At 34.3% G+C, this 20124-nt stretch overlaps 1 protein-coding gene across 1 annotated transcript in view; it reads right to left on the bottom strand.

The window, feature by feature from the left end:
* Window positions 1-19344: 19344 nt before the first annotated feature.
* The window catches only part of LOC139848429 (probable CCR4-associated factor 1 homolog 7), a 43949-nt gene continuing 43169 nt past the window's right edge, over window positions 19345-20124 (bottom strand). Inside the window, exon 2 of the mRNA XM_071838163.1 lies at window positions 19345-19489. Within this exon, the coding sequence (XP_071694264.1) occupies window positions 19345-19489 (145 nt within the window). The remainder of the gene's footprint in view (window positions 19490-20124) is intronic.

Below are 20124 nucleotides of genomic sequence, written 5' to 3'. Positions count from 1 at the left end.
GAACATTGTACACATTTTCATATATTCTTATTTGAAAAATTGTAGAATTGTTAAATTTATGAAAATGTGTATAGGTTTAATTTTGTTTAAACATGTTATTATAATTGTTTTAATTTGTTATTTTGCTAACACTAATGCATATATGGATGCACAAAATTTTGTGTTTAATGTGTTTTGCAGAGAAATACAGATACTGACGGTGCATCATCGTCTAGACAAGCTGATCCAGAGCCACAGCCAGAGATGCCACCTGAGCCACAACAAAAGCAACAACATCATAATCAACACCAACCATATTATGAACCGGAACCACAATTTTTTACTGCCTACATACAATTTCCGCGTCACCAGTTAATAGTACACTCAAGAGTTCATGATCATGAATTACATCCCAATCTTAGATTTGAGCGAAACTGGGCAAATTACCCGACGTACCAACGTAACAAATTTAAGCTTTACACCAAAAATGTGGAAGTACCAAGGGTAATAGATTGGAGACCTTTGGAAGAAGTCAACCTAGCTAACTCAGTTAGGCTGTTACTAATCCAAAGGTATGGGAACTCTTCTTTTCTTGACTAGGAACGTTTATTTACCATTCGTAGGCCTGTATATAAGGAATGGTGTGTTGAATTAATGAGTACTATAGCATTTAATAAGGATGTAGATAGGATAGACGATAGGACTTTTCTTAGATTTTTACTTGGAGGTAGGATGTACAGGATGTCCATGCTAGACATGGCTAGGGATTTACAGATTTACACCCCCGCTGAATTATTATCACCTGGTTGTACAGCTTTAATTTATGAAAGTGAGAGGGTAGATAGAAATTTTGACGCTAACGCCATTTGGAGGCGAATGTCAAAATTTAATGTGTTTATGCGGGATGGAAGACACTCCTATTTAGATATTGACAAAGCAGAGCTTCGCGTAATTCATAGGTTTTTAACAAACTCGATTACACAAAGAGGTAGAAACAAGGAGAAATTGACCCTAAACGATTTATTCTACCTCAAGTGCATTCGAGACTCCAGAAGCTTTGTTAATATCCCCTACTGTGTTGGTTATTATTTGTCCAAAATGGTGGAAGGTATACAGGAGGGGGGAATAATAGGATGAGGCATTTTTGTTACTCTCATTGAAGAGTATTTAGGTCTAGATAGGGAACAAGGGGATCCAATGATCGTGGTCCAGGAACAAGCCGAGAGTATAGGATTGCAAGTGTATCAAGGTGCAAAGGTACTAACTCGGAGTCACAATAGGCCAATACCGTATCGTGGCACCCATCCACAGGTAGAGAGGGGTTCGGATGAGGAGATGGAGGAAGCAGATGACATTAGGGATGTCATTAGGGATAGTTATATGGGTGTTTATCAGCGTATAGATGAGGTGGAGATGATTAACGAGGCTAGGCATCGTCATTATGAGCAGTGGAGAGCCGCAGATGAGTATGAGTAATCCAGGCGACACCAACACGATAGTTGGCAAGTTCATCAGCACCAGATCATGAGCCATCTATCATATCAGGTACCACAAAACTACATCCCGACTTGGCCTGCTTATTATCCACCACATCAGCCCAACATGCGACTAACCTTTAACCTGTATGACCCCAACCAAGCCTATCAGGACACCTATCACCAGCCATGGAACCCGAGCGATGACATGAACTGGAATCCATATCCAGATTGATACAGTTCCATTGGAGATTTCTTATCTTTTTATCATTTTTATCTATTTATGTTTAAACATATAATATTTTGATATTTTTATGTAATTTTTAACATTTTTATTATTTTGTTACTAATATTTCATATTTATAATTTGAAAGTGGGATATTAAGTCTCATTTCAAATTACCATGCATGTTTATATTGGTATTGTATGTATATTATGAATTGTACACAACAAGGTAAAACAACGAACTTTCAAAGACTGGCATTAAGTTCAACAAAAACAACTAATTTTGATGACAAGATACAAAATATATGTGAAATAATAACTGTAGGAATGAACAAATGATGTGCACCATTTATTATTCAAACAAACAACAATATGTTGGAAACTTTGGTAAAATTTAATCATTTTTCTATGCTAATCACCCTCAATAATTTAAATTGTTACTGATTTCTTGCAAATAAGAGCATTGCAAGATCTTAAGTGTGGGAAGGGATTAAATTCTTTCGGTTTTAAACATTTAACTTTTACACTTGGTTTAATAGCCACCGTTAAATTTTACTAGTAAAGCAGTAGTTGTATTAGAATCTAGTGCTCTCTGATAATAAAGAACAGCCCTAGTCTTATATAACTGACCACCCACTTCTAGTAAAAATTTTAAAAATTTTCAAATAAATGAATTCAAAATCTTGTTTATACATATTTATGAACAATAAAACTAGGTATTAACACCGAAATTATTGTTACCTCGGAAAGGATACAAATTGAGAAACAACCCAAAACACTTGAATTCATTTAAAATGGAATAGAAGAGAATAAAAAGGCAAAGAAAGAAAAATAAAAGCCAAGTGTGGGAAAAATTTACCAAGTTATTTAGAACATATATCACATATTTTTGTACAAATAATTGAAGATATTTTTGTTTTGGACGATGTTAATCAGTTTTACCCAGTTTATTGTAATATAAACAGAATTTAAAAAGAAGTAAAGTCTTCCGAGAAAAAGACACGCCCTTCTTGATTTAGGTCAGGAAGTCGTCCAGACCAGTTGTAGAGTCTACAAAAAACCTTAAAAAGTTTTCTCGAAAATCAGTTGGAAATCCACGGACCTCAGCATCAAACAGGGTCGCCAAGTGGTCCGACTTATTCAAACCATGAGAGGATCTGTCTCGTACAATGGGGGGCACCGTGCAAATTAGCTTATAAGACTAATGAATCAGATCCCCAGAAAGGATAATCTCCTTAAAGATTAAAAATCAGCTTTTAAGCCTGATATTACTCAATCCTTGAGATTGACTTTAAAAGATTGAGAATTACAAACTCATGGAATTCGATGATATCTAAACTCGAGCTTGAATGAGAAAATATTTTGATCAAAATTAAAACCGATTTGTTTTCTGAAAACCCATTTTCAATGCGTTCATTACCATTGAACGTAAAATCCTAGGAATTCACCTGAAATTCATTAGGTTACCTGAACAAAATCGGGTGTCAACCGTAAGAACGGTGGTTACATAGCATGGTCGAAGACAGGACCTTGTGCCAGACCAAAAAATTATAGAGTGATCTTTACTATTGCTCCTACAAAGGATAGTAATTGCATCTGACACGTTTTAGACCATGGACATCTGCATGTCATTAGACATTGCCTTAACAATTTCTTGTTCATCACTTTCCTTTACAACCGGACGGTAGTTTACCGAAAGGTAATATACGGAACAAGTAAACTGGATGTGTGCTTTCCGATACAAGGTTAGCAAGTGGGTGACACAAAACTATAAGTTTTGAACTAAAATTTTCAAATCTAAAACCCACAAAACTCACAAAAACAATTTGTAAACACCGGTGAAGGGTTATTCCGGAAAACTTATCTAGGGTAGAAGCTAGAATGAATTTTCACAAGATCAAATGTTTTCATAAAGATCCAATTTCCTAACGGATCTAAATTTTTATACATGTGGGACTGTAAACCACAACCTTACTATCATTGTTCATACCGCCGTATCAAAATCACTGATGTACAAAGTGTGAAGAATAAAGAAGTGATTCTAGTAAAGTTATATTGAAGTTCTATATTGCTTGAGGACAAGCAACGCTCAAGTGTGGGAATATTTGATAATGATAAAAACGAACATATATTTCATAGCATTATCCTTCAAGAAAGACAAGCTTTTAGTTGCAATTGTTCTATTTCCAAGTGATATTCGTTTAAATAATAAAATGTGAAAACAAAAGACAGATTCGACGATTTAAAGACGCAAATGACCAAAACGCTAAAAAGTACAAAGTACAATCCAAGTGGTTCAAATTATTGATGAGAAACGTCTAAAGATTACAAAAGTACAAGTCGCAAAACGCAAAGTACAAGATATCTAAATGTACAAAAGGACGTTCGAAAATCCGAAACCGAGACGTAAACCGAGCATCAACGCGCAAGTCAACGGAGCTAAAATTACAAGTCAATTATGCACATGAATATAATATAATATATATATAATTATATAAAATTATATATATTATATTATATTATTTAAATGCGTCAGGAGACTAGCAAAAAAATCATTGTGACCAGGAATAGGCGGCCATGCAATTGCATGGCCATCATGAGTTAATCTCATGTGATCACATGAGCCAGAAAGCTTGGCCAGGTCCTATAAATACCACGATATTCGACGAGTAAATTACACCTTCATCAACTATCTCTCACTCTCTCAATATATTTATATTTATATTTTAATTATAATTTTAATATTAAGTTAATAATAATAATAAGGTTATAGTGTCGAATGTTTTAAGTTTGTAAGTCGAAACTCTGTCTGTATAACACTACGCGATTAATAATCATTGTAAGTTATGTTCAACCTTTTTAAATTAATGTCTCGTAGCTAAGTTATTATTATGCTTATTTAAGCCGAAGTATTCGTGATGTTAGACTAAATTTTAAGACGGGGTTATTGGGCTTTGGACCATAATTGGGGTTTGGACAAAAGACCGACACTTGTGGAAATTGGACTATGGGCTATTAATGGGCTTTATATTTGTTTAACTGAATGATAGTTAGTTAATTTAATATAGAGAATTACAATTTGACGTATCTATAAATAACCACATACACTCGATCGGATACGATGGACGGGATATTTATAAATACTAATAATCGTTCATTTGACCGCACACGGGGATGGATTAATAGCCAATGGACTCATTAAAACAGGGGTGAATTACATACAAGGATACTTGGTGTAATTGTTAACAATGTATTAAAACCTTGGATTACACACAGTCGATAACCTGGTGTAATCATTAACAGAGTATTAAGACCTTGTTACAGTTTAAGTCCCCAATTAGTTGGAATATTTGACTTTGGGTATAAGGGTAATTTGACGAGGACACTCACATTTTATATTTATGACCGATGGATTATTATGGACAAAAACCAGATGGACGTATCAAATAATCCAGGACAAAGGACAATTAACCCTTGGTAATAAACTAAAATCAACACGTCAAACATCATGATTACGGAAGTTTAAATAAGCATAATTCTTTTATTTTATATCTCATCGCACTTTTATTTATCGTCATTTTATTTATCGTACTTTAAATTATCGCACTTTTAATTATCGTCATTTACTTTACGCTTTAAATTAAGTCATATTTATATTTAATATTTTGCATTAGGTTTTAATTGTGATTTAAGTCTTAAAATCGACAAACCGGTCATTAAACGGTAAAAACCCCCTTTATAATAATAATAATACTACTATATTACTTATATATATATATATATATATATATATATATATATATATATATATATATATATATATATATATATATATATATATATATATATATACACGCACAAATATAGTTTAAAAAAAATATAGCGTTAGCTAGCTCCCTGTGGAACGAACCGGATTTACTAAAAACTACACTACTTTACGATTAGGTACACTGCCTATAAGTGTTGTAGCAAGGTTTAGGTATATCCATTCTATAAATAATTAAATAACTTGTGTAAAATTGTATCGTATTTAATAATATTTCGTAGCAAAAATAATAGTATTTCGTACTACCCCTCGCACACATCACCTATCACTTGGTTAAATTATCTAAGAAAACCATGTAGTCAATTTTTGTAATTAACATAACAATGCAATTAACATAACGCAAGCATCCCATATCCGATTCGAGTGATTCTTAAGCCTAAAATGTGTAATTTTTAATAACCTATCATTTGGTTATCAGTTCACAACTCAATCACAAAGCATACATCTCAAAAATTTTAGATTTCATGCAATAACATATTGAAACTACAATTAATCATGTCGGAAGCATCACAAAACGAAATCAAACGATTCTTGAGCCTAAAGTTATTAATTTTTCGAGAGGATTTCATCTTGATACATATAATTTACAGAAAATATGTCTTTCATATCAGTAGCATGCAATATAAAAACGTGATTTCATTAAAACTACTCAAATGATCAATTAAACGCAAATTCATTTGTAAACATTCAAGGATTTGAGCACTAGACACTATATCTCCCCAATATGTAATAAAAACATGAAACCCAAAAATTAAAGTTTTTAAAACTTAATCTAATCAAGAAATTGTTGGTATGGATGTGTAGAGCTTGATGAGAGGAATCTGAATATGTAAAAAAATTTATGATCAAGCGATTTCTTGAAGGTGTTCTTGAGGATGAAAGATTGATGATGCTAATGAATAGTAATGGGTGTTCTTAATAAGAGAATAAGATAGATACGTATGTGTATGTGTTTGATGAAATGAATCTAGATCAGAAATATAAGTAGAAAAGGGAAGTCACGGGTTTAAACTGTAGTAGTCACGGGTAGTTATAAGATATCACGGGTGTAATAATTTGATAAACACGGGTATTATATCTATTTGCAATTATAATTATAGATGTCACGATTTTTAACTGTATGGTTGCAGGTTCTATTAAATTCTTATCCGTTATCTAAAACCCAATTTATTTTACCTTAATATGATTTACTTAATTGATTTATTTTGTATTAAAAAAATACATTTATATTGTTCAAAACCTTTTAGAATCTTGACGTTATACTTAGTTGATGTGTTTCATAAAATACTTATTTATTATATTTTTAAATTAGATACTGAAAACATGAATGTTTAAACTAATTTTCTCGAGTTTAGTTTAAGAATATCCTAATTAATAAAATTGATTTTCAAAACTCAATTATTATATAACATAATAATTATTAAAATTAATAATCATACGTTTTGTTGTCTTAAAATATATTTTTCTCATTTTCACTAACCGTAGTGTTTTTAAAAAAAAATCTAACCAATATTAATAATAGTATATTTAAAAAAAAAATACATTCAAAATTGTAAATTTTAAGTAACGGTTGTTAAGTTTTCAACGAAAATTTAACGAAAAAAGTCGGGTTATTACATAATACTTTACATGAACGTATTTATTTCGATACATGTTTAATATATTTATCGACGGAATTAAAAGATAATATCAAATGATTGAATTATCAGATACATTGTGATATGATTAGGGTCTCGGTTGTGAGGACCACGTTGATTTAAGAAATCTTTCATTTTTAACAATATTCAGAATAAATGGTAAGGTGATCTCCAATGGGAACAAAGTGTCATTTATCGATAGATTAGACAAAAGTTAGTAGAGATTCTTGATTAATTTTCAATGCATGCTTTACAATGTTTGCCTCGTGTTCCCTAATAAATTAATTATTTAGTTTTCATAATATTAAAAATGTTATTTGATATAATAACTTTTATTATTTAAACGATTTTAATTTATATAAAACAAATTTTGAAATATAATTAGTTTTGAAAAACTAAATATCATACTATTAAAATATTTCAATTATATATGATATGTACAAATTTATATTTCTAAATGAATATATATATATATATATATATATATATATATATATATATATATATATATATATATATATATATATATATATATATATATATATATATATATATATATATATATATATATATATATATATATATATATATATATATATATATATATATATATATATAGTTTAGTTACAATGAGATATATATATTACAATGAGATAAAATATAAATTTAGTTATAAAACGTTTTGATTTAAATTACATATTAATAAATAACGAGACGATGAATTATAGAATCAAATGACCAAAACCCTCAAATGTATAAGTTACACTTCAAGTAATATAAGTTGTAGATGAATTAAGCCTATTTATTGACGAATGTACATATCACGAAACATAATGTATAAGATTTTAAAGCGTACAAAAAGACATTCAAAAAACCAAAATCAGGACATGAACCGAGCATCAACCTACAACTCAACAGAGTTAAGGTTGCAAGTCAACTAGGCACGAGAATATAATATAATATATAATTAATTAATATAGATTATATATATTATATATAATTAAAATAATACGTCGACAAGCATGGAGCCAAAATTGCATGTGCTGGAAAGAATTTCTCCGTGATCGCGGGCATTTTACTCCTCACACCTCCGCGATCGTGGTGGTGTCGGTCACAAAAAGGTGTTATAAATCGATTTCTTCGGCGTGCATATTCCAAACACAAAACATAACCAGCGACTTTTCTTTGTTGTTCCTCCTGTTTTGATTTTCCATTAAGGATAGGCTATCACCACCACATCCCAACCACCATGCACCGCCGACCACCTTGATCACCACCGTAGCACCACCACTCGCCACCACCTTTCTTGTTTTCCTTCTATTTTGTTTCTGTTCCTGTCGCAAACACCACCACCACAAAACCTGTTGCATATTCGTTATTGTGCTGTGTTGTTGCTGTTTTAATTTAAAACGTGAAATGAAGAAGTATGATGGTGATTTACGATGATACTTGATGATGATGATGATGATGACGGGTGAAGATGATGAACAGTGATGATGGTGATGATGGTATGCAAGAAGATAATGATGGGCCATGATGATGATGAACGGGTCACATTGAGGGTGAAACTCGATGATGAAAAGAAGTGATGATGATAATGGTTTACGATGATGATGCATGAAAGATGATGATGCTCGTTGATGATGATGATGGAAGACGGACTGTGATGATGCGGTAAAGATAATGATGATGATCATGGTGATGTACGAATGATGATGATATGGTGACATGATACTCGATAATGATGATGAGATGAAAACATGTTGATGATGATCATGATACGGAGATGATGTTATGATCATAAGGATGATGATGATCACGATGTGAATGTATGTCGATGATGATGATAAGCGTTCATGATGATGTCGTGCATGATGATAATAAATGGTATAAAATTTATTATTATTATTATTATTATTATTATTATTATTATTATTATTATTATTATTATATAAGTAGTATTATAATAATTATTATTAGAATTATTATTATCATTATCATTTTTATTATAAGTATCGTTATAATTAAAATTATTAAAATTATCATTTTAATAAAACTATCGTTTTTAGTAAAATTATCATTATTATTAAAATTATCATTTTTATGAAAATTATCATTTTTTTATATTAAAACTATCATTATTATTATCATTTCTAATATTATCATTATTATTTTATAATTAATATTAAAATTATCATTATTATTATTATTATTATTATTAGAATTATCATAATTTTTACCATAATTAGTATTATTTTTATATAACAAATAAATATTATATACTTATATTAATATTACATAAAATATTATGTTAAACATTTTAACATTTATTTTATAAATATTACATATAACGAAATATTAATTGTTGATATAATAACAATTATTAATATATATATATATATATATATATATATATATATATATATATATATATATATATATATATATATATATATATATATATATAACTATAGGTTTAAATATTAACTATTATACAAAATAAATAAATATAATATATAACTGAAGATACAACAACAACAACAACAATACCCAATCCCGCGCCTGCGAGGTATGGGGGAGGTAAGGTGTAGACAATCCTTCCTCTACCCTAAACTAGAAGAGAAGTCGTTTCTGTTACCACGAGTCGAGAGAATTCTCCACCCACGGTAAAGGAAATTCATCCCCCTCTCTACTCCAGGGTAGAGAGATTGCTTCCGTGAGGACCTCCGGCTAAAAAAAGACTCTTTTTTTTTTTTTTTTATTTAAAACTAGAAAATAGAAATTAAAAAATAAATTAAAACATACAAAGATAAATAAAAAATAATAATAAAAATAATAATAATAATAAAATATAGGGGGGACGCCATGAAAATGGTAGAATCAGATTTTCATGGGGTTTAAAGCATGCCTAAGAATCAATTTAGGCTCTGAGCGGCAGTCAAGACGCCACTAAAACGACGCTTGTCGTTGCCTCAATAAATAGAGCCAAATATATAACTGAAGATATTAGGTATAAATAAAGTATATATATATTTTAATTGGAATTTAGTTATATAACTACAAATATATAAAAATTATATAATAGACGAAACTATTTAATTACCATTACGTGTGTTAATATATATAATTGAATATAGGTTCGTGAATCCGAGGCCAACCCTGCACTTGTTCAGTGTCGTCATATACGTAATTGCTACGAAATACAGTATCGTGAGTTTCATTTGCTCCCTTTTTAAATGCTTTTGAAATATATATTTTTGGGACTGAGAATACATGCGCTGCTTTTATAACTGTTATACGGAATAAACACAAGTACTTGAAACTACTTTCTATGGTTGGATTATTATATCGGATATCACCCTTTTTAGTCTAGTAATCTAAGAATTAGGGAACAGAAATCCTAATTAACGCGAATCCTAAAGATAGATCTATTGGGCCTAACAAACCCCATCCGGGTTACAGATGCTTTAGTACTTCGATTTTATCATGTCCGATGAGAGTCCCGGAATGATGGGGATATTCTAGATGCATTTTGTTAATGTCGGTTACCAGGTGTTCACCATATGAATGATTTTTATACACAGGTTATGCATATTATGTTTTGTACACCTGTTACGTGTGCGGTTAAATATTTTAATTCTTGTGGTATATTAAATTTATGGAAATGATTGATTATGATAAACTAATGAACTCACCAACCTTTTAGTTGACACTTTTAAGCATGTTTATTCTCAGGTATGAAAGAAATCTTCTGCTGTGCATTTGCTCATTTTAAAGATATTACTTGGAGTCATTCATGGCATATTTCAAAAGATGTTGCATTCAAATCATTTGAGTTCAAAAAGATTGTTAATAGATGAATGACAAATTAGTCAGTTATATTTGGGAAACACGATAATATCATTGGTATGTATATTTGTAAACTTTCGTTGAAATGAAAGTTTGTCTTTTAAAAAGAATGCAATGTTTGTAAAAATGTAACATATAGAGGTCAGTACCTCGCAATGTAATCAACTATTGTGAATCGTTTATAATCGATATGAATGGGTCCTTTCAGTTACGAAACTTCCAAAGAACCCACGAAGTAGTGGCAGCTAAGATGATGTATAATCTATCTTTGGATTCCTGATTCACATTTCAATCTTCTAACCATGATAACAACTCGAGTGGCAAACAGGCAGACGGCAAGTCGTTGTCCGACCACACTTTCGGCCCCAAACTTTTTGTATCATTTTATTTTGAGGTAAGTCGTTTTATGGTAACTTCACATTGTGTTATTAGACAACCAATCATTTCATGTAGCACAAACCTATCGAATTAGACAGTTAGCATACTGTCAGCAGAATAGGACTGATGAATTACACAACTCACGTGTTATTAAATGGAACAATGAGTTTTATCGTATACCAGATGAAGATAAAACATACAAGAATTGAAAAACTCTTGATAACCCTTTTAGTGAATCAAATTAAGCTAATGAAAAATTAAAACAACCAAGCCTAATTAATGTTAGAGAAATAATTGTTAGGAATTTAGGGACCCAACCAAGACAATCGATTGATCTCAATCACTGATTCACGAACGACAAACGAATTAAAACGATAAATAAAGTACAAACGACACGGGTATTTAACGTGGTTATATCCCAACTCCAAAACGCGGAGAAGGGTTTACTCCACGGGCTCAAACCAGAGATTTTCTTATATTATTGTGCAAACATTACAATGTGGTTAGGGGTTACAATTTATGGGAAGAGTTAAACTTGTCCACCAAGTTAAACTTGTCCTTCAAGCAAAAGACATTCCATAAATATCTATTACTTGCTCCATACTCCATTTCTACTAGAAGATTTAATTAAGGCAACAGAATCTCTACGACTTGTTCACCAAGTCAAGCTCCCTACAACTTGTTCACCAAGTCAAGTCCCTACGACTTGATCACCAAGTCAAGCTCTCTTCGACTTATTCCTTTGATCAAATTCTTCACACCTTCAACATTCTCCCACTTGAAGACTTTAAACAAACCCGAACATCAATCTCCATTCCATCCAAGAAAATCAAACCACCATTATACCGCCAAACTCCATTTGGGACACGCACACTCATCACATACGTCGAATGAGTAGACTTTCGATACAAGGTCTTCAACACTACTTATCAGAAATAGAAACCAATAACCGCCTCAACTATCAATGTTGTTCAAACACCCATAGCAACTCCCGATCTCCTCTCAGCTACGACTTTTGATACCGACGAAATCAAACATCTGGGTCACGCCGCTCTTCCACACTAGAGGGAAGGAGGTCTTTTGACACCAAAACCATTAAGCTTCAACCTGATCTCCAGTTACTAACATGGTCCATCTCGGTTTCTTGCACCACCACCTTCTTACCCGAAGATTATATTCTTACTCGAAGATCATCTTCTTACACCAGAAGACCACTTGAAACATGCAACTCTTCAATTATAGGATTCTTCATGAGACTACATCGCCTCACCCATCGCTTAAGACACGTCCAATCCCATCAAACCCGTGTCAACGATCACTCGTACATAATTTCCCTCTATATATGATTTTCCTTCCCAGCAGTCAGAAAAACCCTAACAGACGCCTTTGTAGACTATTCATCAAGGCTCCAGTGAGAACACAAAACCTTAAAATCTACACCTTTGAACTTTTACCGCATTCTGCTGGTACACTGACCTACCTCATAGCTGTGAATTTCACGAACACATCTTCTCATTCCCAAGCACGCTCCCATTGTACGAGTAAGAAATAAAACTGCTGCTATCCGAGAAGAATCTAGTTCGTTCCACTGGTCAGTTGCAAATCTATATGCCATTCGAGGGTATGTTTGCAGCATCCAAGTACCCTAGTGTTATACGCACTAATCATGTGAATACCAGAGACCTACTTTGCATAACCGTCTCCATAACTCCCATCAGTCGTCAAACTCCGACTAGCTCAGTACTTCCGTCGGTTTCCAAACTCTCATCGAATTCCCGACACCCTCTAGAAAGCTCAAGTTCCAATACTTACAAGATTATCCACTTCTACCATCACCTAAAGATTTCTAATTGGTCACCCCAATGAAAACCCGCTTGCTTTCTTGCACCAATGTCAACCAAACCCAAAGCGCACGTCAAACGCGTCTTGTACGACAACTTCGTCAACCAATTTCCTTAGTGAGAGAAGCTCTAACTCTGCCCACGTATTCCATATACTATAGAATATTCGACTAAATACATTAGTCGACCCTTTCAGTAATTCGATATTGGACTTTGGTTTGCATTCCATCAAACCTCCCCTCAAACCTAAGTTCAACTAGGCCTTCCCTCCAATGAAAGTCCAGATCCAACCTAATTTAGTACCCACCGCAACATCGGAACACAACCTGACTGAGACCACATCAAGTCGACTTACGGTATAAGGCTCCAAGATTGACTCATCCACTGAGGGCGCGCAACCACGTACGCCAAGTACGGGGTACACCAACCGTTGACATGTTGCAAAGGTCACGTTGCACTATCCACACATCCAGACTACAACCCGTGAGTATCCAAACTTCCACAATAACTCCCACTGTCAATAACAATTGTCCCTACTGTTTGCTACCTTATCGTCCAAACATGAGAGAAACCACCTCTTAAGCACACATGTTTCTTCCCCATATCCGATGCATGACTTTGGTTTGCACCATAACAAACCTCCCCTCAATCTCAAGTCCATATAGGCCTCCACTCCAACGATAGTTCGGACCCAACCTTTACAGCCACCAAATGGAACTCTCCTGTTGTCTGTGTGCGGACCAGCGAGATTTCGATACAAGGCTCCAGGATCAACTCAACGTTAACAATGGAACGCACACGCGTTGAGAGGTTCGCCCGTAGTGCCGTCCATCACATCCGGCATATAGTTTAGCTCCCGTAACAAACCTACATCTCTGAAAATCCAGCCATTATCGCCCGAAGTTTAGCAAAACGAAAACTGTTTCGCCACTCGCTACATCAAACCCGGAAACTCTTCCATAAAACTGCCGCCACTTCGAAAATCGTATCTCAAGATCAAACGGTTCGATCATTACCAGCTTTTAAACACCTCTAGTCCGGAATGTCCGGAACCTACAGTCCAAATATCAAGTCGATCCAACTATAGACAAACCCTCTATAAATTTTATCTCACATCTGCGCTAAACCTGAACAGCTAAAATTTCGAAAACACTTCTCCAAATTGAATGGTCCGATTACCACCAAATTTTTCCCACGACTAGATCTATGAGTCTAGAGTCTACAGTTAAAATATCAAAGCGATCCAACGGTTAACGAACCCGTAGTGATTTTTCTTCTCTCACAGCTCCGTAATTAAACTTTGAACAGAAGCATTCGAAAAATCATATATTGAAATCTATTGGTCCGATCATCCTCAAATTTTTACGGTCACTAGAACTATGTATCTAGCACCTTCGATAAAAATTTCAAACCGATCCAACAGTTAACGAACCTGTTATGATTTTTTTTCTCCTCCAGCTGCACAGTAGTATCCGAATTTTGAAGTTTCATCATTCCCTCGAACGGGACCGCAAGGAATGAAAACTTAGAACCGATACCCGGATCTTCCCGAAAATCTCTCAACAACAAGACCCATCGATGCAATCATCAACCCCGTTGACTGATCCCATGATCATGATACATGTTGCATCACATCATATACCCGTCGTTCGTTCACCATACTTTCAATTTGCCATCGTGCCCATACTCGAACCTTGAGCTCTGATACCACTTATTAGGAATTTAAGACCCAACCAAGACAATCGATTGATCTCAATCACTGACCCACGAACGACAAACGAATTAAAACGATAAATAAAGTACAAACGACACGGTTATTTAACGTGGTTATATCTCAACTCCAAAACGCGGAGAAAGGTTTACTCCATGGGCGCAAACTAGAGATTTTCTTATATTATTGTGCACACATTACAATGAGGCTAGGGGTTACAATTTATGGGAAGAGTTAAACTTGTCTACCAAGTTAAACTTGTCCTTCAAGCAAAAAACATTCCATAAATATCTATTACTTGCTCTATATTCCATTCCTACTAGAAGATTTAATTAAGGCAACAGAATCTCTACGACTTGTTCACCAAGTCAAGTTCCCTACAACTTGTTCACCAAGTCAAGCTCTTTACGATTTGATCACCAAGTCAAGCTCTCTTCGACTTGTTCCTTTGATCAAATTCTTCACACCTTCAACAACAATCTACTTTATTACGATAGTAATTCTAATATTTATCCTAATCTAATAAAGAAACTACTAATGTAAAGTATCTAATAAAACTTCTTATCTTTTACCAGTGCTAGAGCAACTTGTACCAAACACAGCATCACTTGTACTTCGCATCTGAAAGCTACAGGTAACTAGTAATCCCTTTGACATAATATAATGGCCTTTTTTAACATAATTACTGAAGGTATAATAAACTTGAAGAGTCACTACAAATATGCAAGCAACATGTACAACAACTTCTCTTTTTTGAGCAAACATGTAACAACTTCTCTTCCTTGAGCAGACGTACAGCCATTATTGTAGATGTGATTCTGCATCATGGGTTGTACAGTACTATTCATCAAGTCTAGACATGCACAATAATTTCAGTTTATGCAGTGCTTATCACTTCTAGACAGGTCCCACCCCTTTTGAGTACAACCAATGTAACTATGTAAGCAGCATACCCAGAACACAACCACATCATCAATCTAGAGTGTCCACAACTTCATTCAATACAGGTAAATTACTTCCTTAACTACAATGATTAAGATAATAAATCACGCATTCATGGAAATTATTATAACGGGTAGTATGCAACAGTTTGCCTGTAGTGAAAACCATAGAATGATGGTTCGAGAATGTGATATGGTCGGATTTAAACCAAACTCTTTGAACAAAGCAACATTTAGAAGCTATGAATACACTTCGGGTCACTATCAACCCATTCAATCCTCTTGGAATATTCCACTATTAGCCATAATCTGAAAGATTACCAACTTGATGTGTAAGTGGTAAATATAGCCCATATCAACTAACCTCAAGATCTAAATAACACTACTATATTACTACTAAACAAGAATTCAAATAAACGGATTTGTTTAGTCTACCCAAGGAAAGAAGAGTATTTTTACTCAGATGTACGCAGCCTAACCGGATTATCCTGTGAACATTTCCGACCATTTTTCCTGACCACTCCAAGACATACTGCTAGTGAGGTTCAAGCCCGAGACCTCATGTTAGGCTACTTTGGGATGGTTAAACAAGATTTCACGTGCATAGATCGAATGCTACGTATGAAAAGAAGCATATATAGAGGCATAATATGAAAAAGGTGTTTGTTATTAAAGAACTAACTTTGAAAATTTACATTAGTCAAACTACAACAGCCTTTTTTTTTTTTCAGCGAAAAACGGAAAAACTCTTATAACAAAAGGAAGATCATCCAAAGAATGAAACCTCCTTAAAACTTACAAACCATGAAACCGAGCGACACTAAACAAAACGCAAAACAAAGCTCGAAACACCAACAACAAAGACAAATACCCGCGAGACACAAAAAGAAACCTATCGATACAAAAGAAGAAAATCAATCTACCTGAATACTGGAAGATTAAGATACAACTAGAGACCAAAAGGAAGATTGCCAACGCCCGAAACGAAAACGCTTAAGCGTCTTTGATGAATTCGCCAAACACCTCCAACTCCTCGACGTGAGTCAATTTCTTTTTTCTTCCGTTTCTTGGTTTGATAACTTGCTCCGAGTCGGAGGGTGGTCTACTACAATTACAAACGACACCTTTTTGAACGCCGTCCATATTATCCATCGTATTATCAAAAACCACAAAAGAATCAACCTTGACATTCTTACAAGAAACCAAATCTAAAGGTTTTTTACCAATAGATTTATCGAATTTGGAAGCAACGGAATCAAAACAAATTGGGCCTTTCACACACCCCTCCGTCGACCCATTTGGAGCACTAGAACTGGGCCTCATCTTTAATGGACTAGACGAAGACGGGCACACGTCGATAGGCCCAGCAGGAGACACCAAAGCCACATCCTGGTTACAATAATCATTCGAAGCATTAAATCCTACAGCTGCTATCTTGCCAGAAACGAAACCTTCGGAGTCAACATCCAGTTCGTCAACCCAATCGAAACCCGGGAGATTAGAATCAACTGGCGTAAGCACAACCCGATTATCGACCACCGTTTCCGACTCAATACCAACCGGTGTGTGAATGAGAACACTACCAACAAACAATTCCTTAACCGTCGGCGAATTCGGTCTCGATACCGCAATAGACGAAACAGGAGGGACAAAATCATTCTCTTCAACAACATTAACACGAGACCTACTAGCTAAACACTCAAACACGACGTTGTTCCTCTGACAAAACTTCCATGCCTTCACACATTTCTTCTCACAAAGTTTTCCGTTACAAGGACAAACTGGATCTGTTGCAGGAACTTCAAAGGAGACAGGTTCTGTAGAAGGAACTTCAGAGGAATGATTGGCATTAACCATGGCTTGATTAACCTTCAATGAAACATTATCCCAGTTGACGGGGAAAGAAGGCTCAAGACCCATATTACCCGAAGACATTCCATCTGAATTACCCTGAAGAATAACACCCGGATTTTTTGAAGGTGAAGCAACACCAAACGAACAAGGTCCAACACTAAAAAGAATAGAATCGCCATCACAAACGGCACGATTAGATGAAGCCAAAACCAACGAAGGGAAGTCATCAGTTAAGACTCGATCCAACTCACCCAAAGGTACCTCATTGACACGAATTAAAAAGGTTTTCGAACCCAAGTTGTTTTTAACGACTTTAACTGCATCAACAATCAAAGAGGGACTTTCCAATTCGATAAAAGCATATGCAACCCCCATTTGTATAAGACCAGTAGACGAGCGTGCCACGTGAATAACATTTCCAAAACCTGCAGCAAGTTCTTTAATATTTTCCACCGAATAAAAGCAGGCAGGGATCCCGTTGATACCAATCCAAGTAAATCGGAAAAAACGATCGACACGGGAAGAAAAGGGGGCGATATAAATCAAACCATCTTTACAAGGGTGTTCCGCACACAATCTATCCAAATTAGACTCATCAGAGCACATGACAATGAAGCCGAAACAACCCCATTTAAAAACGCGATAAGCAAGAACACCCCTACGGGTTAAACAAGACACCAATTTTTGACAAGAAAAAGGTCTGTGATCCACCAATAAAGCACAAACGCGCGTCATATTCAGAAAATCAAAGTTAACATTCAGATTAGCACGAAAAACAGAGTTTTTACCCTGAACTACAGAGGGAGAAAGAGACCCAACATGAAACTTTCTCGAAGCTTTACCAACGAAAATTTTCTTACCAAAAAGAGTAACACCGTTCATCTTACGGATGGCTTCTTCTGCTGTCAAGAAGGAATCATACCTCACGAAAGCGTATCTATGATCTGGCCATGCTTTGATTTCAGAGATGCCACCGCAAGAACCGAACGCCTCTTGAAGACCCAACTTATCGTATCCTAAAGGTAACCTGCCGATGAAAATCACCCCATTATCAACCCCTGGAAGTGACTGAATACGAATCTCAGAAGAGCCTGAAGCAAAAGGACCACCGGAAACAGGTACATCATCAACAACAGGTGGACCACCGGAAGCAGCATCTATGTTTTTGAGCAGCGAAACAAACGAAAAGGTTTCTGAAAGAGGATGAGTGGATGAAGAGGTAGGCTGCTCCAATGCGGGAAGTGGAGGTGACGGTGGTGGTGGTGGAGCAGTGGCAGGTGGTGGTGGAACAGTGGCAGGTGGCGGTGGAGGTGGGGTTGAGGTGGATGAGAGTGGAGGGAAAAGGTTGGGGTTTTGAAATTCAAAAAAAGGGGTATGGGGGGAAAAGGTTTGGGAGCGTTTCATTGTAGGTTTTTTTTTCTAACAGTCGCCTTTAGGCTTTATGATTAGCATTACTTAATTAACCTAAACCAATTGTTTACATAGTACATAAACGAACACAGATCTTCAACACCAAATTAAAAAAACATACAACCCATCAACTTCATTACCTATTTTTAGACTCCATCTTCAACACCTAAACCGTATAAAACACCTACATACTTCTCAGTAGATCCATTAAAGTAACTTTATTTAAGTTTCTTAAAAGCATGAGACGTAAGTAAACTATCAGAACCCGCTTGATGACAAACACCAATGCGTTCGACTTCTAAAATCTCCGCGAGCTTATTCAAACCACCATGAAGATGATTACAAAACCTCATAAGATGTTTATGTTGGAGTATGATACAAATTCAAAGCGAGCGGAAGCATTTTTAAAACTTTACAAAATCATACTCTTCCACGAATCATTGTACAAAACTTTAGCAAACAAAACAAAATTAACGAAATTAAACAAGAGAAGATTAGAATACAACCTTTGTAGCCTTTTGAAGATCGAATCTGAAAAACCCAAAGAAGAGTTCCTCTAAACGGTAGACACCCAAAGTTCCAACCTTGTTTCAATCTATACCTTCTACTTAACGGATCTTTTCTTTTTCCTTATTTCCACCAAAACCGAACCCAATTATAGATCTCAAGTATTTTGGTTACTTGGAAAAGAGAAAGAGAAATATCATTTTGTATGTGTGTTTTTGTATCTCAAGTTTCTATATATATTTTCAATACCAAGACTTGGTATTATATAGAATAAAATTGATACATATAATACAAATATAAAGATTTGGAAAGATTTTAAAAGATTTGTAAAATCAAATCTTTATATAAAATAAGATTTACAAATCAAATCAAATCTTATTTATATCAAATCAAATCTTATATATTATATAAAATATGATTATAGTACAAATCTTTATATAAAATAAGATTTACAAATCAAATCAAATCTTATTTATATCAAATCAAATCTT

This window comes from Rutidosis leptorrhynchoides, chromosome 5 (genome assembly GCF_046630445.1).
Source record: "Rutidosis leptorrhynchoides isolate AG116_Rl617_1_P2 chromosome 5, CSIRO_AGI_Rlap_v1, whole genome shotgun sequence".
NCBI lineage: Eukaryota > Viridiplantae > Streptophyta > Magnoliopsida > Asterales > Asteraceae > Rutidosis > Rutidosis leptorrhynchoides.
The sequence above is the reverse complement of the archived record's forward strand: the minus strand, read 5'-3'. Positions and strand labels throughout refer to the sequence as shown.